Genomic DNA, 26,927 nt, shown 5'->3' on the forward strand with positions numbered 1-26,927 from the left:
ACATATGGATAGAAACATATAAATTTGTCCTGGATTCAAGCTAATTTACCGAGTGGGTAGCAAAAATATTTCAAATGAGTATTAACAACAAAACAGTAAAAAAAAGAGATAAATAGAACATAACAAAATTACAAAATAACGCAACTGGTAAAAGTTGCCATATATAACGATAACGCAAAAATGGCGACTCTTGGCAGTTGAACTGAAGTATAACGTCATCAGCAGAACGTCACAAAAGTCAATATTATTTTAATAGTTTGAACAGCTTGGCTGTATCTACCTTAGAATCAACGACTCCTCCTGTTGCCAGCTGGGCATGGATGATGCGGGATGCTTGGGTGGAAGTGAGCAGATCCTTCTGAAGGAGTTCAGCGAGACTCATTCGGACTCTACTTCCAGAGTGTGGGTTTCTAAAGGATAGATTGAAAGTTACATGTAGTTAACGTTGCGTAACGCTGGACGGCAAAAATGGGTGATTTAAAAAAAAGCAAAACACTTTCGTTTTGGAGAAACGTGGACTCTATAATAAATTAATATGCTCTAGCAATTGTCGGTCAATGTTTTTTTTGTTGCTTAAAAAAATTGCTGTCCCGATTTGTTGTCATTCGCTTGATTGCAAGAATCAATTACCAGGGCTCACCACTAGAAGGTTGACAACTTGAGCTGGTTTGCCCAAATGTATTCGCTAAAGCATATAGTGAGATGCACCTTTGCTGCAAACCTCGTCTCCCATACTTACATGCAGTGACGTAACTTTTGTAAGAATAAGGTCAAACTGCACACCAATCCCTAGTAAACCGAACACAAAAACTTGGGACACTCGTTTCTTATATTTAGCGTCAAAACTAGGTTGTTTTTTCCCAGAAAGAAACTTCTAATTACGCCTCTGCCTCGGTTCGGTAGACCTCGGTTCGGAAGAAATCGGTTCGGAAGACCTCTCTTCGGAAGAAATCGATTCGGAAGACCTCTGTTCGGAAGACATCGGTTCGGAAGACATGACCATTGACCATTCGGCAATTTTCGTGCAGTTGAAACCGAGTAGACTCGTTCACTAGTTACTTTCGTTAGTTTAAAATGAACGTACCCAAACACTGCATTTTCAGCCTGCTGCAGAGAAGTGATATGGTGACGAGCTACCAGGTTCGACATGTACGCTTCTAAGACTCGGAGTCTATCGCCTGTTTTCGGGTGAATGATACCTCCAGTGCAGGCCTAAACGTAGCGTTGCCAGATAGTCACTCAGGTTGTGATTTTGCTATGTTTACAATGTTTAGTGAAAGTTTCTTTACGTACAGGTAAAACAAAACGCTGCAAAATGTTAAATTAAGTTCTTTTCAAGTTAAAAGACCGCTAAATGTTTATCACAAATCACTTCCATAACGTAGACACTCCCATGTTTCTCACAGTTGCCAACCAAGGGATTATTTTTCTCACCTGAGCTTCAAGATAGACATAAGCTTCCTCGCTCGTGATTATCTCTCGCTTGGCACATTCAAGGAAGGACATTTGTTCCCCAGTTGTGCCCACAATTACCCCTCCAACGGGTGGTGCACCGAATAATTGAGGGCGAATAGATTTCTCTACTATTTCTTTGCTAATTTGTCCATTTCTTAAATCAGTGGCGGTGCTTTCTGGAAGGATTCCGATACTGACAATGTCTTCAAGTGATATTGTTGTGTCACATATTGTCGGAAATCTAAGCAAAATATTGATGATTAATCGCCTGTAATAAAATAAACCCACGTTCAGGTAGGCTACCTCAAACAGCCGCAGCGAATCTTCGAAGCAATGGCTGGAACATAGTAACAACTGATTTTTTTACAACGTTTCGCATTACGTATTGCTTTTTTTGAAATGGCAACATTGGCTAGGTCACAGCGTCACGACAAACAGCCATACTGTACTATATCTGATAGCTAACTGATAAACAGCAAATGTTATATCTATGTGCTTTACATTCAGATCTACACTAGCAAAAAAACTCACTTGACGCGATTTTCATCGTTGGCAGAAGTTTTTGTCTGTTGAAATAACAAAAGTAGTAGTGGATCATCCTTTGATGTACATCACTTACTGTTTCAGGCAACATAAACAAAAGTTCGTTTCACAATGTACTTATCGTACATTTACTGAAGTGTCAGGAAATATGTGCTTTCTGGTAACTATGCATAGTTGCATGCACCATGTAATTTAGTAGATGCTTTATATATGTTTGTCGTGGCAATAGAAAATTTAGTGTTTGAAAAATTTTCAAGCTAAAGCTAAGGTAGTTTACTAGTTATTAGGCTTTGATAGAGTTCGTCTAGTTGTGTGGCTATATACAGTATACACTATACAGTATACACTATACAGTATACACTATACAGTATTCACTATACAGTATACACTATACAGTATACACTATACAGTATACACTATACAGTATACACTATATACAGTATACACTATACAGTATACACTATACAGTATACACTATACAGTATACACTATACACTGTATAGTATAATAAAATTTTACAAATACAGTATACGAATAAATACGAATACAGTATTTGATTTAAGAGAAATATCAAGTGGGGACAAAATCAAAATTTAGATGATGGTGATGTTATTTATGTGCATTGTGAGCATACCTTCGCGTTTAATACGTTTTTGCTTCGTGCTCTGGAACTCCTTTTTTCTTTAGGTTTGATCACAAGAAATCGGAAATTGCTTGGTGCCTTGACTTCACAACTACAAAGAGCAGAAAAGGAATATTCAGGTTTTGAGCTTAACATGGTGCAAGAACATTTTCAAATTTATTTTGACAACGTAACTTACGAGAAGTCAACCATGACTGAAGTCCGTTATGGTTGACTTCATGTCAGGGCTTCATGTAGACAAAATTTCGTTGTGAAGTTATTTTATCAATACACAGTAATCACGGATGTTAATACAGAACCATCAGGCGCGGATTTATGGGGGGGGCCCAGGGGGTCCGGCCCCCCCCCGAAATGTTGTGAGGAATTATTGTTGAAATTCTATGTAGGCTATCCGCATCAAATCGTTTGATATGCGTCTAAACAGCTGATATTAGTCCCACGGCGGACTTAACTTATCCGGGGGGGGGATAATTTTTTGATATTATTATGGTTGAAATTATCCATCGATCAGACTCCGTTATTTTCTTTCATACAATTTCAAATACATTTTAATAGCAACATTTGTTTGAGCTGACTCAGCTGAAACCAACGCTGAACCAAATGACGTCAGTTGAAACAATCTGAAACCTTGAATGGCCGTTTTATAGTTTTTAGCCTTCATTATAATTTCAATCAATCGCCGTATATGCCTGCAAACATCCAATTGGTCATGGACACTGCATATAGGGTTTTAACCAGATTTCAAGTTAACTTTGCTTGCTTAGCAATTTTTATTCAAGCAAAATGTATTTTTTAAACATTCACAATTGATGAAAATGGCTGTTTCTTTTAATGTCTATTTTATTTTATGGCATATCGTATATGTCGTAGTATTAATAGTGGCGTAGCCAAGGGGGGGGGGGGGGGGTTACAACTCCTCTCCCTTTGGCACGCGTGTGACTCCACGATATTTAGAATGATGCTTTCAGTCTCTATGACTCTAAAACAAAGTTTGCCTAATTTTAAACGAAACTGCATTAAAAGAGCGAGTTTTGCCAATACTAAACATTCAAATATCTCAGCCAGGAATTAGCAACAAGAAAACATAGAGACTTAGCTTTACTACCAAAAAATGCCAAAGAAAACATGATCTTATCCTTTTGCTATGCCACCAGACAGCACCATTTTACAGGAATATTTTTGCCCACACTTTTATTGAAAATGCTCTCAAAATACACCAAACTCAAAGTAATTTTTCAAAATTTTCTGGGGGGTGCCCCCCAGACCCCCCGCCGCTGGGTGTCGTCTTTGGCGAAGACGCCGTCGGGTTTTTCCCGCCGACCGTCAAAAACCCCCTTTCAAAATTGCTGGCTACGCTACTGTCGTAGTATCATTGTTCATATTTGTTTTATCTTTTTCTTTCTTTTTAATTGATTTTCGAATTTTCTGGCCCCCCCCGAAAAAATCTCCTAGATCCGCGCCTGAGAACCATGATGACAAATTTTAGCTTTTCGAGTGACAAAAGAATTCCACATCGACGAGACTTTATTGAGGTTCATATGCTTGTGAATAAGCTCCTTGATAACTATTGGAAATGAACAGAAGTTGTTTAGGTGATTAACTGTCCTATTATTCATCATCAAGTGATTGAATGTCGAAAAAACGGACGTTGTGCTTTTAGTGATCATACCGATGCATGAGATCCAGATAGGAGAGGTTCTCCTCTGTGTTAGGATCAAAGAATCCTTTTGTGTCATCCGATGGGTCTTCTAGTATCTTGTGTAAGTCTTCATCGAACAATCCTCGTTTGAAAGCGACAGATATGGGGACCTGGTGAAAGAAACTTATTTCAAAAACAAATCTTCAGGAAATTATCTTTTCAAAATTTTCCTAAAAAAACGTTATTATCGTGTCACAGTTGAATATCTAAGTTTAAGAACTGATTCAGTCGCATTGATTGGAATTTGAATTGTCAGCAGAAAATTGTACAATGACGATCAATGCATCTGCTTGTACAGAAATGAAAGATTAAGTCAAACAAACGTTGCACGTGACTTATCTTGGCCAATCACAAAGTAAGAAAACATCACTGGACAAAAACGACAGTTGATGGATTTGTTGCTTTGGAGGGTAGAACAAAGTTGCTAAATAAGGCATTTGATGCGGTTTGACAACGAAAACGTATAATAAGTCAACTACTTGCCAAACCATGTCACAAACGAATGAGGTGGCACCATTACACACGACACTTCAAAGCAGGGGATGGGCAATCGTTTTAACACAAGGGCCCGTTAGGAAAATGTAATGCTTACAGGAGGGCCGCATATCAAATAAACACTAATTCATATTTTCAGCAATGGAGTTTATCTTATTGAAACTTTGTACAAGAATGTCATCCTCCTGCAGTGAATTCAATTCAAGCTGGATTTCTACAGGCGAAAAACTTATTTCACAGGTACAGGGGAGTGAAAAGACGGCCATATCACTTCTTAAGCTTCGAAATTGTGTAAATCGAGATAAAAATAGCCTTATTTGGGGGAAAATAACTGGAAGAAGATGAAGGGCCGCACAAAAATAGAAAAGGACCGCATGTGGCCCGCGGGTCGCACATTGCCCACCCCTGCATCAAAGTGTGCCCACAATAAATGAAACAACAGGGTGAATTAGGGTTAAACCATCACACGTACCCTGTGATGGGCCATGGGGTCTATGAGGCCCCCAGTTGCAATTTGTGCTTCCAAGAGTCTAATCCCTCGTGACTGCACTACCAGACCTTTCTTCATGGCACCGAACAATGAAATGATCTGATTGGTTCCTGGTATCCGGTAACCCTTGACTGCACGCTCTGCTCGTTCAAGCGTATCCTTATGGACACGGTCGATTAAACCTGATAATAAAATCAAAAGGGGTAAATGAGATAATCAAAGTATGTCATCATTACAGCCGATGAAATTATAAGCATATATGAGCAGTAGACTGTGAAATAAATAAAGTAGCATGCAGCTGTTACAGCCTTTGGACCCAATAACATCCTAACTTAGTATGACCACATGATTGTTAACTGTTAGTTGTAGCAATACAATTATACAATAGATTATATAACGCTGTGCATAAAATATAATCATATAATATATAGTACTGCATATGACATATAATAATGTAATATATAACATACATAACAAGTCAAAAGACTACCATGTTTATAGTAAAGCTTTTCGATAGCATGCGATCTCAGTCAGCAAAATCCGTTCTTACTACGTCTGCAGACGTTGAATCAATGTAAAAAGGACGGATTTTGCTTGCTCGGAAAGAACTTTTTGTCTTTGTACCTTTCTTAAATGCGTCAGCCACAGACATTTTAGCAGTTGTTTTAGGGTCTATGATGTTTCCTGTGGCAGCTTGGGCCTCCAAGAGCTCTATGGCTGTTCCTCGTTTAATGATTCGCCTTTTACTCGCTTCCACAATCGACAATATTTCACCTGGAAGGAAATCGTTCGATTGATGACACGTCGCGTTTCTTGATTGGCTGAATGGAGATATGGCAAAAGCGACACATAGTGAGCTACTGTATGTAGATATGCACGTCGCTAGCGGTAACTACAGAGCGATGGTTTGACCCCTAACGAGAGCACCCGATTAACTATATCTTTAGCGAGACGCTCAATCACATAGATGACACAATGCAAAGATTGACTTCCTCAAACTGTAGTTCGCATAATATAAAGCCTTGAACCCAGGAGGAAAAACAAAAAGTATACACGACAAAAAAGCTTACGATATCAATTTAACGTAACATACTTTTCAATCAAAAGGTGAAACTCACCAGCTCACTATTAAAATTTAATCTGAACAGTATTGGTAAAAAGATAAATTAGTTAAGCATTTTAAGGAACAGCAAATCTTACCAGACTCTTGAAGCAGGACCCCGCACACTGGTTCTTTTCCACCGAACAAGTAAGGCTTCAATTGATCATACAAGTCCGCCTCTGTTATCACACCATGCTCCAAATCCCTGACCTGTTCCTCTGTCACTAAGCCTGCCTCGTATATATCGTCCAACGTTGCATCTTCGTGGAAAGCTGTGCTGAACCTATGAGGACAAGAAAATCGTTCAGAAACGATGTTAGAACATAAACAAAAGAAATTGTACAATGGTATGTCATACATACATAATACTTATGATTTCATTACTTATTATGAAGTAATGAAGACAAGAAGGTCGTTGTGTATCGCATTTGCAACAAACAAGCGCAAAGAGGATCTAGAACAGAGAACATTGTACCACAATGATATGTCTTAAATACTTATTAAGTATACTACAGTAAGCCATGTGGCTAAAGTGAAACTGCGCAGTATACAAACTACAATCGAATAGAGCAAACAATATGTATCAAAGTGAAACCATCTTTAATTTTGTCGGTCCTGGCAGCACGCAACCACAAACCGATTTAAAGCTTGAAAGAATTACAAGGGTTAAAAAAAGATCAAGGATTAAAAAGGGTTAAAATTAACCTGATATCTAAGTGGCTTCTCTGCTTTTTTAAAATAGGTTGTTTCTTGGAATTCAAAAGCTTGTCGACATCAATTCCTGGAGTGGCGAGCTCGAGAAACAATAGTTTCGTTTCTTCGTCTTCGCGACATTTGTTGACTAGTTCCAAGTATGTCAAGTTTTTCTGTATATTCAAAATATGAAGACAGCTTTTACCACACAGATAGTAAATTACAGCTTTTTAGATTGATATAATATCAGCAGACGTAACAAATATTCATTCGCCAACTAACAATTTCAATTACAAGTATGAAATTTTGAAGTTGTGCTAACTATGTGGTATGATGATCAACATGTGTCCCTGTGCTACAAGTTTTTCGTGAAATTAATTACTGCATCCAACATCTCAAATAGCTTTAATAAGTCGTTTGCTTCAGCTTGATAAAACTCTACCCTTTCAACACAACACTGTGTTTGTTACCCTAACATGCATTTTTTCGATCATAAACAGACGTTAGTGGTTGAAAAAACAACCTCTACCCAAATTGTATTAGAAAGTTCTTGAACTAAAACCTTAAAACCAATGTTTTACTCACCTCTGTGTTGGGGTCGAAAAACCCCTTCGTATCATCCGATGGGTCCTCCAAGATCTTATTGATTCGTTCATCGAACAGGCCACGATTGTAGGCAACAGATATGGGAACACGGTGGAATACGCGGGGATCGATTAGACCCCCAGTCGCTATTTGGGCTTCCAACAACCTGAAATTAAAATATGACTAGGATTTGAATTTTTTTTTTACTGAACTGAATATAGAGCGACAAAAAAACAATTAAAAGTATGTTGGTTTCTTTTAACCTGAATTTCTGAATTTATTTTTTTGAATTTATTTTTAACCTGAAGTGATGGGAATTTCTCCCTTTAACCTACCTTATTCCATGACCCTCAACTATGAATCCTTTGTTCATGCATTCATAGAGAGATAAAATATTTCTGGTAACTGGGTCATCGTAACCAGTCACAGCGCGCTCAGCTCTGGACAACACATCACTGTATTTGGAGTCAATCACACCTCTCTCGACAGCCTCGGCAACGCTCATGTGTTCTGCGGTAATCGGATCGATCATGTTCCCGGTGCCAGCCTGGGCTTCGAGGAGAACAAGCCTGAAATCAAAGATGGCGGACACCGATCAGGATTGGTGTTGGTCTGTGGTTAATGCACGGCGAACTCGAGAATATTCTCTAGTTCGCCGTGGGTTAATGTTAAACGGAAAAGTGTATCAATAATTGTTAACCCGTGGAATTTCAGCCGATTTTTAATTTCCGTATTCACGACAGTTTTCAAGTTAACATGAAGTTAAATAGGCTAGCAGCCATTCGCTCAAACCGGCAAAGAAACTGTAAAAACATCATTAATCCCAAGATGTTATGAGTTAATTCATGCAAACTTAACAACAACGTATCTTTACCCGGTGCCGCTTTTAATGAGACCAAGCTTAACAGCTGTGTTGATTGAAATTTTCTTGTTTCCGGCTTCGGTTAAGATTATCCCGGAGATTGGCTCAGTGCCTTTCAGATATGTCTTCAGCTCCATTTCAACCTGAAATGTTGTGAAGACATGCAACAATATTCACCGAAGATAAATTTGTTGTTTAGCTTTTGAACCGTTGGTTGAACCCTTAGTTGGTACCTGTACTTTACAACAAGTGCAGTTTGTTTAAAGCTTCTGGCAGTTGCCAAAAAAAAGCAGGACTGGGCGTAAAAAATATAACTTTTTCTACTCTAACAGCGTGTGAGAACAAAATTAGGTAAAACATGAATTACTGTATACCATAATTTAAATTGTGATAAACCCGTGAGGAACATCTACACTGACGTACAATTAGTCAGCAAAGCTTACACTCTCAAGTGAAAAGGTGCAACAACAGTGTTTGTAATATGTTCTTATTGTTCTTATGAAAGTGCAGCATGCAAGAAAGTGTAGCCTTTGGCCTCCTAGCTATAAAACTGTCGTATTTGTAACGTTTCGCAATAAAAACCAACGCGCTTCAAGAAAGGAAACTTTCGGAAGAAGCGAATCTATTTCACGTGCGAAACGTTGTCAATGCACGAAGTCCAGAACAGAAGACCCTTAAATATAAGCAATTTGAATAAATAACCTGAAAAACAAGCACTTGATATCCAAAATAAAACACCATTATAGGGAGCAAAAGCTGCCATTTTTACATTGTTTTAACATCGAACGACGTTGAAACCATGCTAAAATGACATCCTTTCCCCAGGATAAAGTCATATCTTGAATCTCACATCGCTTTCGTGCAGTATTCCTTTTTGAAGTTTGTCTGCCATGTCATCAGATACAATTCCAGCTTCGTGCAAGGCATGGGCGCTGGCGTGCTTTTTCAAGTACGTCTCGAATTTAATATCAGCCAAACTTCTCTTCTGAGAAGTTGTTGGAATGATTTCGTCCTAAAAAGGCGATTAATCAAGTTAAACATTATTTTTTAAGTGCACCCAAATGTATCAGCACCTACTGTGAACTAAGTTAAGATAGTTTATGCAATAAAATACAATTTTATTTTTCTGTAGCTACCAACCCATTTTTTTTCAAATTTGAACCGTCGGTTGATATGACTTTTCGTGATCATGAACTCAGCTACTCACTCTTTACAAAATATGTGATTTTCAGTTCACAGAACTCTATGGGGCTCGGATGAATATCAAGCAGAATAACTAACTACTTTACACCATTCGATGTAATCTAGTCAGCCACATACATGTCCTATACCAACCAGTTATTTCAGCATTGTGGTGATTTAGTCGATTCATTTTCAAAAGCGGAATTTTAACTTTTCCTTAAAAATTATACCTTTAAGACTTGCTGCTTGCATCGTATTTAAAGAACTGGGGAATTTCGCAAAACAGAAAAATATATCGTGATGTGATTTAAAACAACACTTTACAAAGTTTCTTTCATTTAAACATTACACTGCATTTAAAAAGTCACATTCCTGGCAAGTAGGCAGTACAGAGTACACGCCCATAAATAAAAGTATGCATGCAATTTTGTCCTTAATTACACTCTCCTAAATGGTTTCGGTACCACCACCACCCACCAGTCACCACCTTCGATAGTTATTTGCCTTCATAACTCATGTTTGTAGCGCTGAAATTCTTTATTACACACTCGTTAAATTGTGCGCGATGCTTGAATTCAGAATTACGTTAAGCGATGGCACATTAGTCACAGTATGGCACAATGGTTGATGAACGTGCAAAACAACAATTAACAGCCAAATACAGATTACAGCTTTAACGTTGCAATTAAAGCGTTGATGATAAAACGAAACCAACCACGTTGTTAAGGTCACACCATGGCCATCTGGAGATGCGGACTGATTGTCACATTTTGCAGATTTTGATTACAGCTGCTGCTAGTGTTTGAATGACATTCTCTGAGATGTTTTTACTTTTTGCTGTCTCTTAATGCTATAAAAGCCTTTTGTTGCCTTTGGGAAGCAGAAGCAAATGAGAAAAGTGGGTTGAAAAACGCTGAATCAGACTGTTATTGAAAAATTAACAGTCCGGCTAAAATCTTCGAAATCAAATTGTCTTTGTATTTCAACATCTGATGATGTTAAAACCTCTTGTGTCACCTGAGGAAAACAGTAAAAAAAGCGTAAAAGTATAATTTGTAGAAAAATTCATTTAAACGTTCGCCCAAAGTTAGCAAAATCTGAAAATTTCTGCAAAATGTGACAAATCAGGCCGTATCATTAGGTAGCCATGGTCACACTAACAGATTGCTGCAACCCAGTCGTTTAGTTTCAACCCAACGTCTGCAGACGTTGAATCCATGTAAAAATGGTTGATGTGCTGCATTTCCATGCTGAGGCAGTGCAACACTTGGCCACTTCAGTTGCGATCACATTGAACTCAATGAATACATAAAATGCTCACTTCGGGCACCAACGTTTGTCGCTTGTGTAAAAAAGAGCGGGTATTGTTCGACGCTAATGTTTAGATATTTAACTTCCAAAGAGCCAGCTAGTTTTCTATCCAGCGTAATTGGGTAACATTAATTAGCCAGATTCAATTTTTTTCCAAGAAAAAAAAACGATAACCCACATTGCCGTCTTTGATATAAAAGTTCAAGAGTAGGCTACCTCAACGTTTGTGAAAAATCCCGGATGTAAACCAAGAGTCCTGGTCAGAAAAGCAGAAGTTGACAAGCTAGCTTCGGTTTGTTCCGCTTGAAATAACTCTTGGCTCATTGATTCAACGTCCGCAGACGTTGAATCAATGTAAAAAAGAATTCATTTTCTAGCAGAAAGGTAGCGATAGTGGTACCTGGCACGCATCCCAGTTATGTTAACTTCTCATTAACTCATCAAAGATAGATCTTTGCACAATTGCCTCAACTGTGCATAAGTAAGCCAACAACACAAAACATTCATGAAAGTGATTAAACACAAAGTAAAACAATTTTTAAGCAAGGTGGTGGATTTAGTAAAGAAATTAAACGGCCATGCAGTCAAGCAAACAGAAATTATTATCCGTAGCAGGTGAAAACAAATCAACAAGAAAATGAAGTGAATTTGATAATAATAAGTAGTAAAAAGGTAAAGGTGGGTCCCATACTTGATTCAAGCTTTGGGGGATGAGAAGATAAGGTTCTCATTGTACTAAGCCTTCGGCACTAACGAGAGTAGGGTGGCCAGTTCCTTTCTCTCGGCCGCCTTTCCTTCAGCAACTACGCCCACCCAATTTATTACACCCTGGGTAGAGGTGAGCGGTGTTTGTCAACAACCAGCGTAAGCCGGGAGTCGAACCAGGTTTGCATAATTGGAAAGCCAACGCCTTATCCGCTGCGCCATCCCACCGCAACAATAATAAGTAGTAGAAAGTTTTAAAAGCACAAGAAATTAACAGTAGCGGGTTCAGGTGCAATGACAACATATGGGCCGAGTTCATGAGCCTTAATCCCATCTATTGAGGTAATGCTATTTCCTGAAACCATTAAAATGTATTCAACGTTTTATTGTAAAGAAGCTCCACAATCTTTACTGAAGTACTCAAAGTCACAAAAACACGTTTATAGAATTTGAGTTTTTTTTGTACTTTGAGGAATAAGAAGGGTTTGGGCATAATCTTTTTTTCTAGACTACGCAAGCAAATCAAGAATAATTTTGACAATCAATAAAATCGAACCACAAGAACAAAGACTGGCAGTATAGGATATGTGTGTGGATTTAGTTGTTCCAGTAATCAAAATTATACACATTAACCTTAAACAGGAAATCTAAAATAACTAAAGTAGATGTAAATATAACACTAGAGGGATAAGTGGTAATCCTAGTAGGATGTTAATTTTAGAGAGAGAGTGACTTACTGTGCACATTAGATATTTTAATTCAAAGTGCAGCTAAAACATGCAAAACTATGTGAAATAATCCAGTTTTTGCCAAAATATGTGTAAAGGGAAAACTGTTTTTAATGAATCATTGAAAAAAAATTAGAATATGAGAATAAAAACTGTTCAAAATTTTAAAAACTGAAAAAACTTCTTTAAGAGAAAGTGAATTCGTACTTTCCATAATGCCAAAGTTTAATTTGAGATGAAATATGTGGTATGCAAACTAAAAATTACTTCACATGACAATATTAATCAGTATAAAATTAAAAATCACTCACCTCAAAAGGACTACAAAATCATAAGGTCCATGCTGAAAGATTTCTTTGCCATTCGATGGCAGAAGAGAAGAACTCAATAGATAGATGATATTGGAAAACGCCCATCCAGTAAATAAGTCTATTTTTACATTGATTCAACGTCAGCAGACGTAGAATCAATGTAAAAATGGACTTATTTACTGGATGGGCAATTCAAGTGCCATTGCCTTCTAAACCAATTATATGCAAGCATGGAACAGAAAAATTAATAAAAAAGTGCAGTTTAGATAAATTCAACGTTGAAAATATGTTAAATTAAAGTAAAAACATCATCATGTTTCGGCCAATCAAGCAGCAACACATTCACCGGTGCACAACGCGAAAATACAGATAAACCTCGTTAAAGCGACCGTTTCATTTGGTTACTGAAGTGGTCGTGTTAGTGAGGTTCAACAAAATATTTGGACAACAACCTGCACCAAACACAACAAAAACATAAAAAAAGCCTTTCACGTTCGGTTGTGTTGCACAGTTTAATGCGCAAATAGGTACAAATTCGCGGCGCACTTCCATTTCAACACAATAACAAAAAATAAAGTAGTCATGCCTGTGTTTCGCAATGATGATTACTGCATAAAATAATGCTCTTCACAAACAACAAAGTGTGCCCAACATTTCAAAATATGTCATTTCATTTCGATGCAAAGCGACCTTAATACGACGCAAAAATTACAAACGCGTTTTTGAGTGGTGTCTACTTGAGTGGAAATAATTGCGTAAGGTGTGAAAGTAAGTTTTAAACCGTTTTGTAAAACCAAGAAATAAAACGATAAGCCTACTTACCTCTTCAACTGCAACAGCTTGAAGAGCAGCCTCGAGCTGGGAGATTTTGTCTGCAATTAGATCCCTGACTTTGCCAATATGCTGAGTCACGTCGTTCACCTGAAATGAGGTATAAAAAAGTCATGCAAAGAAAACAGAAGACAAATCGGTGAATAAAAAGAGTAGGACATGAAGAACTAAGTGAAAATTGAAAGAGCAAACTTTTACGCATTTCTTGGACTCGTTTCTGTAAAATCTTACTTGAGACGTATGTCTGTACAAAAAATTGTATTAAAAAAAATGTCATGGGTGAAGTTCTAACCCCTTTTATCTTCTCCAGAAGTCAAACACATTTCATCAATTAAATGTCGGTTAGTAACAAATGTGATACTTCAAACAGCTCTGATGTCATAGTGTGCGGAATGCCACACAATTCTGAGGTTGGGTATTAATTTCAAAATCAATCTGTCACCTTGGCATCAAGGAACTTTCTTCTTTTGTCAACATTGTCTCCAGTTGCATCTGATGGTGATTCCGTCTCCTCAGAGTTCTCAAGAGGATGAGGACACGACCTAGGCAGATGATCATAGTCCCGCGCCAGGGAATCAAATTCATCCACTAACTCACGCATTTGGTCTACCTCCGATGAGTTGGCTTCAAGATTTTGTTGCAGCTCCTGTATCAACGTATAATGAACATTATGAAATTAACTGTGACCTCTTTTCATGAACTCCTTCCCTTTTGTTTTATCTTTAGTCCGACATGTTTTTCAGTCCGGTTATTAGCTTAAAAATGTCAAATAGTTCATTTGTTTTCGCCCATTCTTCGTTTGCCTTGAACCACCGCCAAATACCATATTATTATTATTATGGTATTTCACTAATGAACGGTATTTGTTATACTGATGTACCAACGTTGCTATAGACTAATTTCCATCACAATCGAACACAACATAACCTAATGGACTCTGCCAAAAATTTCTGTGAGAAAATGTTTAAAACAGATGACACTTTAAAGTTGAGAAACTACCACAAACACCGTCGCATTCGCACGGCCGCCATAGGCAATGACCAAGTCTTAGACATAATTATTTCACAATGCAGATTAAACGTTCTTTTTCAGCCTAATACTGCAGTCTCGCTGTGGTAGCAGCGGTTTATCACGAGTTTTTGGAACACAGTTCCCGAGTCAAGTGCAAATGACAAGTGGTCAGTCATAAAACTTAAACTACAAAAGGTATCATATCAATTGTCAAGCAGAGTGTAATAAGGGTTCTGAATTGCCAGCAAAAGCCTACTTGTGAGTGATAGTCCGATTGCTGTCTTGCACATAAATTACCACAAGTTATGCAATAAGCCATTCTACTTAGTTGCCATTAAGTTTCTGCGAGAAAAAAATCAAAACGAGAAATAAAGAAAAACTCTGACTAGCAAGTTTTCAAGTTTTTTCAAATTAAATATAGGCAAAAAGTTACCTTGGCTTCATCGATCAAACGCTGCAGCTCACTGGCGTCTCGTTGTGAGAGGTCGTTCATGTCTTGTTCGTTGATCACTTCCTCTGCATCTCTCAACGTCGAATGTTGCTGGTCCGCTGCATCTTCAAGCTGGGAAAGTTTCTCCTCACCAACGCAAGAGATCGACAATCTGGCCGTGAATATCAAAACACAATGTGTCAGTGTGGAAAAAAGATAACAAATAAGATGAATCATCATCATCATAATCCATCGTCGGTTTGTTCCCCACTAGTGGGGGTGGCCGATTGTTTCCGCGCAGCAATTGTTTTAATCCCTTTTCTCCATTTCACCCTGTCCCTTGCATCTTCCTCCTTTAGTCCGACTTTTTTAAATTCATCCTTCATTTGTCACTTTCATTTAGATTTCTTGAATGGTAATATCGGAACAACACATTCATATTGGAATTACATTACGTCGGAGCTTTACCTTTTACATTGGGAACAATGTATACGTACATAGTGAATTTTTACAAGACCCAGACAAAAAATCAACCGTTTTTTACATAGATTCAACGTCTGCAAACGACTTAAAAAACGGTTGATTTGCTGTCTGGGGAGAACGTTTTCTTTCTCATCAAAAAATAAACATAGAAGCAACAAAACGCAGCAAAAATGCCACCTTTTATTAATTTCGTCTTTCACGGAATTCCACTGCTTGTTGAGTTCATCTGCCAAAGCAGTGAAGTTGCTGTCAGGTTCACCGTAAGCTTCCTTCAATGAATCATCAATGGTTTGCAGTTCCTGGCAGTCATGCGTCACTGAGGCAAACTTTTCATCATCAGAGGGGGCTTCATCGGCAAGCTCCTGAATATAACGTGCTCGGTGATAAAAAATGCAATCACAGAAACTCAGAAATTAAATATTTTCGTTAAAAAAACATTATTTACTTTGACTGAAATGCGATGTTAAGTCTGGCAACTCTTGTTACCAAACCATCGCACAGGAAAGTAACACAGAAAGGGAAGAATCAAAATGTTCTAGCTAGAATGTAATCGACTGTTTAATTCTAATGAAGAGATGTGCTTTAAACTACCTGTAGCTTCTGTCTCTGGTCTTGCAAGCTCTTCAAATCTCCTGGCATCGACCGTGCCACAGGCAGTCGTCTTGCATATGAACTTATCACGTCATCAGCGACACGCACAGCACTAGCCGCTCGAGATGCGCTGTTGAGTCTGTACACAGTGTACATAAATATTGACAGTTGATTAGAAAAGTGACATAAAAAATGACGTAAAAGAAGGGTGACGCAGGACAAGGATTGCGTAAAGCGACGTCATCACTAAACTTTACAGGTAGAAGAATGACAGGTATTTGAAGTTCATGTTAAGATAAAAAGAATAGAGGCCAAGTTACAGAAATTGAATGTGTGATTTTGCAAATGTTTCGGCTAATATACTGTTGTTCCTCTACACAGCATATGTGCAAGTCAACTGTGCAGCTTTCGCATGGCCAAATAGCTACATCACTATGAAAATTTGATTGGGGATTTCCACCGGGTTTAAATATTGCTTAACCAATATTAGTTTAATATTAATATCATCCAGCATCAATTACCTGGGAAAAAAAAAACAAAGCAAACACGTTCAAAGCTTTTTGATTTCAAATTATACAAAATTCTCTCAGATGTCCTCCACATACCTCTTCAGGTAGTCTTCATGGAGTTGATGAGCCACGGACCAAACATCAAAAAACTCATCAAATTTATCTTTCAGCTGTTTTGCGTTCGGAGATTCGATTTCCGTTAACGTTTCGCTTTTGGCTTGCAATCCTTCACCATCCGTCCTAAGTGTTGCCAGTCTTTCTCCCATTTCCTAAAGGAAGGAAATTGGTTCCTTGAGATAATGAAGACTTGCATTTTCTCCATGATATACTTTTATCATCAGAACGAAAACCATTTACAAAATCACAATTTTGTTTTCGGAAGATGGCAAACACAAAAAGTACACTAAAACAAATGTCTCATCAAAGGATTGATAAAGTACATGAAAAAGCCTTTAAAATATCTTATAAAAACCACATTCAGTGTCATGCCAAATTCTAAACGGGAGTACCTCTTCTTGTTCCAAAGCAGCTTCAATGCTTTCAACATCTAAAGGAAGAGGAGCGCAAAGTCCTGTTTGGATGATCTCTTTCGACTCAACCAGATCCTTCAACAATGCCTCCAACTCAGTGAGAAAATCTTCACACTTCTGATTCATTAAGTCTCCTGAAAAAGTAAAACTACAGGATAAGAGTCATTGTAAGAGTATGTGATCCCATATTCTGCTTCCAAGCTTCTGGGTAAGACATGGTTCTCATTGTGAGAAATTTATAAAACTAACAAAGGTAGGCTAGAGTAGTTAGTTACTTATCCTCGGCTGCATTTCCTTCAGTAACTGCGTTCACACAAACTGATAAACTGTGCGTTAAAATCATTATTCGCAATGCATCGTTATGATGTCATAAATGATGATTTTCTCAATCTAATGCGCTGTACTGTGCTAGTTTTATCTACCTTTAGCCTATATAGTTGAGTAGTTTCTAACTCTGCTTTCGTTGGAGAAACAAAAACATTACTAATAAGTACAGTAAAGTACACTTGTACGACATGCCAGGGCAACAATCGGGAGTGAGATAAATCTTATTGGACAATAACGACTACTCGACTCAAGCAGTCGTTGTGCACTGAAATCTAGAAGAAAATTGCTGGTAAAAGTGCTAGTTTTTATTTCCGATAAAACTCGATTTTCATTTTGAACACTTACGCTTTTCAGACAACTCTAATTCGTCTGCTAACGCGTGCTGCATCTGGTGTATTGCATTCTTCATTTTTTTCCAATCGTCTTTGAGATTTTCTGACTTTTTGACAAAAAAGGGAATGTCTTTGTCAGAAGCCGCATCTGGAAGACAACGGCACTCCTCCAGCGCTTCCTCAACATCAGTGATCATAACTTCATCCTCATCAATTTGATCCTTCAAGCTCTAAACATTCAACAAGTTACTTGAATCTACACAAATATCTTCTGAAATTCCGATATTGTAGAGTGAGCAGTGCGATGTAACGTAAATCTTACGTTTAAAAAGCGTCAGAGAGCGTCATATTACATCATTGTACTACTAAACTGTTTATATTCACGTAAAAGTAATCACATCCGCACATAGAAATGTTACAAAAGATTTATCTTCGGGAGCTAATAAAAGAAGATGTTGAGCAAATAATTTTCCCAAACTCACCTGCAAAGCATCTTTTGCTTGATTGATCTCAGCCGGGCTACAGTCAGCTAATGAAGCTGCTACTGCGTTTAGTTTCTGGATTTCAGCTTGGTACAGTTTGAGTTTAGCTTCAGCCACATTGTAGCACTTGATGAATTTTTGCGCCGATAGAAGCCTTAAAATAAAATAACGTGCAAATAATTCTCAACGATTGGTTATTGGGTATTTGTTGCAGAACCACTAGCTCTTTATCGGAAGCTCAGTCAGAGTAGCTTTGCGTATTTGTATTCATCAATATCATCATCAAGCAGTTTTGTGTATACAGACCATGAATTGAACATCATGTCGAGGGCGTAGCCTGTCTGACTGTATTGACTTTGAAGAACACTTAAAAGTTGCGACAAATGATTTTTCATCATATGAATCGCCCATTGCAAATAAAAACTTGTCAAAATTTAAGAAAAGTTGGTAAATTTGTTTTGGTTCAAGAGATCAGAAATAACAAACTGTCGCTATATTTTAAACGATGTAGCTAGTTTTTGATAAATTTTCTAGATGTTGTCATGTGTACAGCATAGACAATGGATGACCTACAGAAGATAAGTTATAAACGTGAGATCTAAACATTTTATCATGTGTCTATTTGTAGTTTTTGACATGCTAGTGATGTTGTTTAGCTCATACTGCTAACTAACTTGGCCATGTATGTGGCTGCACAGCTGTTCAGTTCCTTCCATTCCTCAGACAATTCAACGATGTCAGAATCGAGTGTGGGTAACAATGAAGGAAGAACATCCTCACTCTTCAGCAGGGTTTCACATCGACACTGAAGATCATCGTATTCCTCTTTCATAGCTCCTCCAAGATGATTCATAGTGTCCTTGAAGAAACGTTGCAATGTAAGATGATGTGGGAGTAAGTTAAAAAAAAACAAAGCGTCCGAAAATGCGGTTTCTTAATCAGTTTTGCTTTTAATCATAACAATAATGTTTGTTTTTATACAGCGCTGTATCCAACGCAGAATGCGTTGTTCCTCAGCGCTTTACAAAACAGACAGTGTCAATGCAGCCGTATAGAGGCGCAATTGAGTACATTATTACCAGAATCCATTCCATTGCTCAGTGCCAAGCAGGAATTAAATTCAGTACCATTATTAAAAAGTCTTTGGTATGACCCGACAGGGAATCGAACCCATGCTATCGATTCAGAGGCGGACGCACTAACCAATAAACCACCGCTTTTGCTTTCTCTTTTTTTGACTGGTCCGGGCTAAGCTCAGAGATTGAAGATTAGGGTAAGTGGACGGGAAGGGAGAAAGACAACCTTCATGTCCCCTTTCCAGTATGTCATAAAGTGTCGTTTCCAGACGCAGTCGTGTGCCCTCGTTGGGTATCGAACCGACGTCCTTTCGGGTCTAAATCAGACGATCTGACTACTCACACCCTACCACTTTTTTGTTAATTTTTATCCAAATCAAGCATCACTTTCGCAAAATTTCAGTTTATTTAACGTAGAAACCACGTATCGTCTCACCTGCTGTTGCTCAATAGCCTCAGATATAGCAGCTTCATCTGTAAGATCCGTCGCATCGGCTCGTTCTTCCAGCTCACTCGCTAATTTCCTCATTTTCGCCCGAAATTTGCCAATATCAGCCAATAACGTAACCACAGCATCTTTGCATTGTGCTTCTGGAGAAGATAAACAGCACGAAATCATAAAATAACCAGCAAAGTGGAAGCTGGTGTCTTCTCAAATCAATTTCAGTTATCGGCTGCACTGCAAGTGGTGAGAGCCGGATATAAATAAAGGATATGGTTAATAAAAGGTCTAGTAACTCAGTTTTATAAAGAATAACAATCATAATAATCAAATTAGCAAGGATCTATGGATACATGGCAGTTTGTTTTTCGGAAAAGAATTTTGTTAGTAATAAAAATAGATTGCAATAGAAAATCAGTTTTTGACTAATTTATCAGTGGGAAAGTTAAGCGCATATAAAAATGCTTTGGAAGATTGTTACAACGTACCTGCTTTAGCTTGATCGATTGAACTTTGCAATGACTCCATTTGTCTGGCGATTTCTTCTTTCGCCTTCTTCCAACTCTCCTCCAGAGAATCAAGTCTTTCTTTGCACAGCGAGATCTCAACCGATTTTTTTGATTCCTCATCCAAAGATTCCAACATCCGGATCTTGTCTCCGACTTCCATCAAATCCTCCACTTCTTTCTTAGCATCAGCGGCAACTTGATCACCAATAGGAATTTCCTTGGCTAGTTTCTATAGCAACATACCAATAACATTTAAAAACTTAAAGCAACTCCTCCCTTCTAAAGTTATGCTAAATTACTCCCCTTCTAAAGTTATGCTAAATTACTCCTCCTGTAAATTTATGCTGAATTACTTCTCTCCTAAAGTTATGTTAAAACAAAACTACGTTCCAGAAATGGACAAAAGAAGTTGCAAAAAAAACGAATAAAAGCGCCATAATAGGGTGAGTTTTATAGCAGTTACAAATCTAAGAAAAACTAAGAGCTACATTATCTTTCTGGTCAAAGCAGCCACAATGAGCGCACTTATTCAAATAGAAAACCGAAATCATACATATCTCAAAAAGTTTATGGTTGATATTTGAACAGTTGACAATATTACCGAAACATCTTCTTGATGTTTCTGAAGGAAATCCAATGCGTCAGCTGAAGGATATCTTGAAAGGATGCTTTCATTGTGAGTCACAATCTCTTCTAGAGCATTCAGGTTTTCAACAGCTTCTCTCAACCCTTTCATTCTAGAAAGTAAACATAACCCAACGCTTAAAGTAAAGACATGGCACGTCCCTTTGGTGTATATTAAGTTAAAGTATCGCAAGGTGTAATGGTCTGGATTCATTCCGACGTTTCGTCGATTAGATACAACTGACTTCTTCAAACAGCTGGATCAGATTAACAGCTACCTGTCTAACATTCGACAGAGCCATGTTGCTGCAAACGTACAAACAGGTAAAAGAAAAACCCCAAACTTGGAAAGGAGATGTGTAAAATCATTCAACACATTATCCAAAGTTCATGTTAAGATGAAAATAATAGAAGCCAAGTTTCAGAAATTGAACTTGTGATTGTGCAAACGTTTCGGCTAATATACTGCTGTTCAGTGTTCATCTACTGCATATGTGCAAGCCAATTGTGGAGCTTTGGCATGGCCAAATATCTACATCACTATGAAAAATTGATTGTGAATTGCCACCGGGTTTAAACATTGTTAACCAATATTGGTTTAATATTAATATCATCCAGCATCATTTACCTGGGAAAAACAAAGCAAACACGATCAAAGTTTTCTGATTTCAAATTATACGAAATTCTCACAGATGTGCTCCACATACCTCTTCAAGTAGTCTTCATGGAGTTGATGAGCCACGGACCAAACGTCAAAAAACTCATCAAATTTATCTTTCAGCTGTTTTGCGTTGGGAGATTCGATTTCCGTTAACGTTTCGCTTTTGGCTTGCAATCCTTCACCATCCGTCCTCAGTGTTGCCAGTTTCTCTCCCATTTCCTAAATGAGGGACATTGGTTCCTTGAGATAATGAAGACTTGCATTTTTTCCATGATATACTTTTATCATGAGAATGAAAACCATTTACAAAAATCACAGACAAACAAAATTTGTTTTTGAAAGATGGCAAACACAAAAAGTACACTAAAACAAATGTCTCATCAAATGATTTACAAAGTACAGGAAAAAGCCTTTAAGATATCTTATAAAAAGCACATTCAGTGTCATGCCAAATTCTAAATGGGAGTACCTCTTCTTGTTCCAAAGCAGCTTCAATGCTTTCAACATCTAAAGAAAGAGGAGCGTAAAGTCCTGTTTGGATGATCTCTTTCGACTCAACCAGATTCTTCAACAATGACTTCAACTCAGTGAGACAATCTTCACACTTCTGATTCATCAAGTCTCCTGAAAAATTAAAACTACAGGATAAGAGTCACTGTAAAAGTATGTGATCCCATATTCTGCTTCCAATCTTCAGGGTAAGACATGGTTCTCATTGTGAGAGATTTATGAAACCAACAAAGGTAGGCTAGAGTAGTTAGTTACTTATCTCGGCTGCGTTTCCTTCAGCAATTACGTTCACACAAACTAATAAACCGTGCGTTAAAATATTATTCGTAATGCATCGTTATATTGGCGATTGAGCAATAAGTGATGTTTTTTTCAATCTAATGCGCTATAGCCTACTGTACTAGTTTTATCTACCTAAATGTATGTTAAAACAATGAAAACTATTAATACTACAAAAAGTGCTCAATGCTAAGCAAAAAGGCAAAATAGTAATAACTATATTTGATTTAAATGTATGTTATATAGTTGAATAGTTTTTAACTCTGCTTTCGTTGGAGAAACAAAAATATTGCTAATAAGTACAGTAAAGAACACTTGGACTACGACATGCCAGGGCAAAAATCGGGAGCAAAATAAATCTCATTGAACAATAACGACTACTCGAATCAAGCAGTTTTTGTGCACTAAAATCTAGAAGAAAATTACTGGTAAAAATGCTAGTTTTCATTTCTGATTAAATTCGATTTTCATTTTGAGCACTTACGTTTTTCAGACAACTCTAATTCGTCTGCTAACGCGTGTTGCATCTGGTGTATTGCATTCTTCATCTTTTCCCAATCGTCTTTGAGATTTTTTGACTTTTCGACAAAAAAGGGGATATCTTTGTCAGAGGCTGCATCAGGAAGACAACGGCACTCCTCCAGCGCTTCCTCAACATCAGTGATCTTAACTTCATCCTCATCAATTTGATCCTTCAAGCTCTAAAAATTCAACAAGTTACTTGAATCTACACAAATATCTTCTGAAATTCCGATATTGTAGAGTGAGCAGTGCGATGTAACGTAAATCTTACGTTTAAAAAGCGTCAGAGAGCGTCATATTACATCATTGTACTACTAAACTCTTTTTATTCACGTAAAAGTAATCACATCCACAGTTAGAAATGGTACAAAAGATTTATCTTCAGGAACAAATAAAAGAAGATGTTGAGCAAATAATTTTCCTAAACTCACCTGCAAAGCATCTTTTGCTTGATTGATCTCAGCCGGGCTACAGTCAGCTAATGAAGCTGCTACTGCGTTTAGTTTCTGGATTTCAGCTTGGTACAGTTTGAGTTTAGCTTCAGCCACATTGTAGCACTTGATGAATTTTTGCGCTGATAGAAGCCTTAAAATAAAATAACGTGCAAATAATTCTCATCGATTGGTTGTTGGGTATTAGTTACAGAACCGCTAGCTCTTTATCTGAAGCTCAGTCAAAGTAGCTTTGTGTATTTGCATTCATCAATATAATCATCAACCAGTTTTGAACATACAGACCATGAATTGAACATCATGTCAAAAGTGTGGCCTGTCTGACTGTATTGACTTTGAACAACACTGAAAAGTTATTACAAATGTTTTTTGTCAAACTTGTCAAGGATTAAGGAAAGTTTATAAATTTGTTTTGGTTCAAGAGATCAGAAATAACAAACCGTCGCTATATTTTAAACGTAGCTAGTTTTTGATAAATTTTCTAGATGTTGTCATGCGTACAGCATAGACAATGGATGACCTACAGAAGACAAATTATAATCGTGAGATCTAAACATTTTATCATGTGTATGTCTGTAGTTGTTGACGTGCTAGTAATGTTTTTAGCTCATACTACTAACTAACTTGGCCATGTATGTGGCTGCACAGCTGTTCAGTTCCTTCCATTCCTCAGACAATTCAACGATGTCAGAATCGAGTGTGGGTAACAATGAAGAAAGAATATCTTCACTCTTCAGCAGGGTTTCACATCGGCACTGAAGATCATCGTATTCCTCTTTCATTGCTCTTCCAAGATGATCCATAGTGTCCTTGAAGAGACGTTGCAATGTAAGATGATGTGGGAGTAAGTTAAAAAAAACAAAGCGTCCGAAAATGCGGTTTCTTAATAAGTTTTGCTTTTAATAATAATAATAATGCTTGTGTTTATATAGCGCTGTATCCAACGCAGAATGCGTTGTTCCTCAGCGCTTTACAAAGCAGACAGTTATAAATGCAGCCGTATAGAGGCGCAATTGAGTACATTTCTATCCGAATCCATTCCATTGCTTAGTGCCAAGCAGAAATTAGATTCAGTACCATTTTTAAAAAGTCTTTTGGTATGACCCAACAGGAAATCGAACTCATGCCTATCGATTCAGAGGCGGACGCACTAACCAATAAACCACCGCTTTTGCTTTCTCTTTTTTTGACTGGTCCGGGCTAAGCTCAGAGATTGAAGATTAGGGTAAGTGGACGGGAAGGGAGAAAGCCAACCTTCATGTCCCCCTTCCAGTATGTCATAAAGTGTCGTTTCCAGACGCAGTCGTATGCCCTCGTTGGGCATCGAACCGACGTCCTTTCGGGTCTAAATCAGACGATCTGACTATTCACACCCAATCATTTTTTTGTTAATTCTTATCCAAATCAAAAATCACTTTCGCAAAGTTTCAGTTTATTTAACGTAGAAATCACGTATCGTCTCACCTGCTGTTGCTCAATAGCCTCAGATATAGCAGCTTCATCTGTAAGATCCGTCGCATCGGCTCGTTCTTCCAGCTCACTCGCTAATTTCCTCATTTTCGCCCGAAATTTGCCAATATCAGCCAATAACGTAGCCACAGCATCTTTGCATTGCGCTTCTGGAGAAAATAAATAGCACGAAATCATAAAATAACCAGCAAAGTGGAAGCTGGTGTCTCCTCAAATCAATTTCAGTAATCGGCTGCACTGCAAGTGGTGAGAGCCGGATATAAATAAAGGATACGATTAAAAAAAGGTCTAGTAACTCAGTTTTATAAAGAATAACAATCATAAAAATAAAATTAGCAAGGATCTATGGATACATGACAGTTTGAAATAAATTAGTTTTTCGGAAAAGAATTTTGTTAGTATTAAAATTAGATTGCAAAGGAAAATCCTTTTTGGTCTAACTTTATCAGTGGGAAAGTTAAGCGCATATAAAAATCCTTTGGAAGATTGTTACAACGTACCCGCTTTAGCTTGATCGATTGAAATTTGCAATGACTCCAATTGTCTGGCGATTTCTTCTTTTGCCTTCTTCCAACTCTCCTCCAGAGAATCAAGTATTTCTTTGCACAGCGAGATCTCAACCGATTTTTTTGATTCCTCATCCAAAGATTCCAACATCCGGATCTTGTCTCCGACTTCCATCAAATCCTCCACTTCTTTCTTAGCATCAGCGGCAACTTGATCACCAATAGGAATTTCCTTGGCTAGTTTCTATAGCAACATACCAATAACATTTAAAAACTTAAAGCAACTCCTCCCTTCTAAAGTTATGCTAAATTACTCCCCTTCTAAAGTTATGCTAAATTACTCCTCCTGTAAATTTATGCTGAATTACTTCTCTCCTAAAGTTATGTTAAAACAAAACTACGTTCCCGAAATGGACAAAAAAAGTTGCAAAAAAACGAATAAAAGCGCCATAATAGTTTTATAGCAGTTTTATAGCAGTTATAAATCTAAGAAAAATAAACGCTAGATTATTTTTCTGGTCAAAGCAGCCACAATGAGCACACTTATTCAAATAGAAAACCGAAATCATACATATCTCAAAAAGTTTATGGTTGATATTTGAACAGTTGACAATATTACCGAAACATCTTCTTGATGTTTCTGAAGGAAATCCAATGCGTCAGCTGAAGGATATCTTGAAAGGATGCTTTCGTTGTGAGTCACAATCTCTTCTAGAGCATTCAGCTTTTCAACAGCTTCTCTCAACCCTTTCATTCTAGAAAGTAAACATAACCCAACGCTTAAAGTAAAGACATGCCACGTCCCTTAGGTGTATATTAAGTTAAAGTATCGCAAGGTGTAATGGTCTGGATTCATTCCGACGTTTCGTCGATTAGATACGACTGACTTCTTCAAACAGCTGGATCAGATTAACAGCTACCTGTCTAACATTCGACAGAGCAATGTTGCTGCAAACGTACAAACAGGTAAAAGAAAAACCACAAACTTGGAAAGGAGATGTGTAAAATCATTCAACACATTATCCAAAGTTCATGTTAAGATGAAAATAATAGAAGCCAAGTTTCAGAAATTGAACTTGTGATTGTGCAAACGTTTCGGCTAATATACTGCTGTTCAGTGTTCATCTACTGCATATGTGTATTGTGCAAGCCAATTGTGGAGCTTTGGCATGGCCAAATATCTACATCACTATGAAAAATTGATTGTGAATTGCCACCGGGTTTAACATTGTTAACCAATATTGGTTTAATATTAATATCATCCAGCATCATTTACCTGGGAAAAACAAAGCAAACACGATCAAAGTTTTCCGATTTCAAATTATACAAAATTCTCTCAGATGTCCTCCACATACCTCTTCAGGTAGTCTTCATGGAGTTGATGAGCCACGGACCAAACGTCAAAAAACTCATCAAATTTATCTTTCAGCTGTTTTGCGTTGGGAGATTCGATTTCCGTTAACGTTTCGCTTTTGGCTTGCAATCCTTCACCATCCGTCCTCAGTGTTGCCAGTTTCTCTCCCATTTCCTAAATGAAGGACATTGG

General features: G+C 37.6%; 1 protein-coding gene across 2 annotated transcripts in view; it reads right to left on the reverse strand.

Moving 5' to 3' along the window:
* LOC145786650 (uncharacterized) overlaps positions 1-26,927 on the reverse strand; it is a 49,969-nt gene that overhangs the window by 7,634 nt on the left and 15,408 nt on the right. Inside the window, exons 8-43 of one of the 2 annotated variants that reach the window (XM_082598358.1) lie at positions 26,737-26,909; positions 26,001-26,136; positions 25,376-25,625; positions 24,870-25,024; positions 24,030-24,214; positions 23,385-23,538; positions 22,916-23,132; positions 22,112-22,266; positions 21,689-21,861; positions 20,959-21,094; positions 20,337-20,586; positions 19,843-19,997; positions 19,005-19,189; positions 18,331-18,484; positions 17,862-18,078; positions 17,169-17,323; positions 16,756-16,928; positions 16,151-16,289; positions 15,737-15,921; positions 15,080-15,248; positions 14,078-14,281; positions 13,627-13,725; positions 9,418-9,579; positions 8,580-8,710; positions 8,041-8,274; positions 7,706-7,871; positions 7,133-7,293; positions 6,526-6,710; positions 5,950-6,099; positions 5,308-5,507; positions 4,311-4,450; positions 2,633-2,732; positions 1,987-2,021; positions 1,435-1,696; positions 1,085-1,212; positions 281-410 (exon numbers count right to left, since the gene is read on the reverse strand). In XM_082598358.1, coding sequence (XP_082454484.1) covers positions 281-410; positions 1,085-1,212; positions 1,435-1,696; positions 1,987-2,021; positions 2,633-2,732; positions 4,311-4,450; positions 5,308-5,507; positions 5,950-6,099; positions 6,526-6,710; positions 7,133-7,293; positions 7,706-7,871; positions 8,041-8,274; positions 8,580-8,710; positions 9,418-9,579; positions 13,627-13,725; positions 14,078-14,281; positions 15,080-15,248; positions 15,737-15,921; positions 16,151-16,289; positions 16,756-16,928; positions 17,169-17,323; positions 17,862-18,078; positions 18,331-18,484; positions 19,005-19,189; positions 19,843-19,997; positions 20,337-20,586; positions 20,959-21,094; positions 21,689-21,861; positions 22,112-22,266; positions 22,916-23,132; positions 23,385-23,538; positions 24,030-24,214; positions 24,870-25,024; positions 25,376-25,625; positions 26,001-26,136; positions 26,737-26,909 — 6,003 coding nt within the window. The remainder of the gene's footprint in view (positions 1-280; positions 411-1,084; positions 1,213-1,434; positions 1,697-1,986; positions 2,022-2,632; positions 2,733-4,310; positions 4,451-5,307; positions 5,508-5,949; positions 6,100-6,525; positions 6,711-7,132; positions 7,294-7,705; positions 7,872-8,040; positions 8,275-8,579; positions 8,711-9,417; positions 9,580-13,626; positions 13,726-14,077; positions 14,282-15,079; positions 15,249-15,736; positions 15,922-16,150; positions 16,290-16,755; positions 16,929-17,168; positions 17,324-17,861; positions 18,079-18,330; positions 18,485-19,004; positions 19,190-19,842; positions 19,998-20,336; positions 20,587-20,958; positions 21,095-21,688; positions 21,862-22,111; positions 22,267-22,915; positions 23,133-23,384; positions 23,539-24,029; positions 24,215-24,869; positions 25,025-25,375; positions 25,626-26,000; positions 26,137-26,736; positions 26,910-26,927) is intronic. The other variant, XM_082598349.1, reaches the window with a different exon arrangement.

This window comes from Aplidium turbinatum, chromosome 2 (genome assembly GCF_918807975.1).
Source record: "Aplidium turbinatum chromosome 2, kaAplTurb1.1, whole genome shotgun sequence".
NCBI lineage: Eukaryota > Metazoa > Chordata > Ascidiacea > Aplousobranchia > Polyclinidae > Aplidium > Aplidium turbinatum.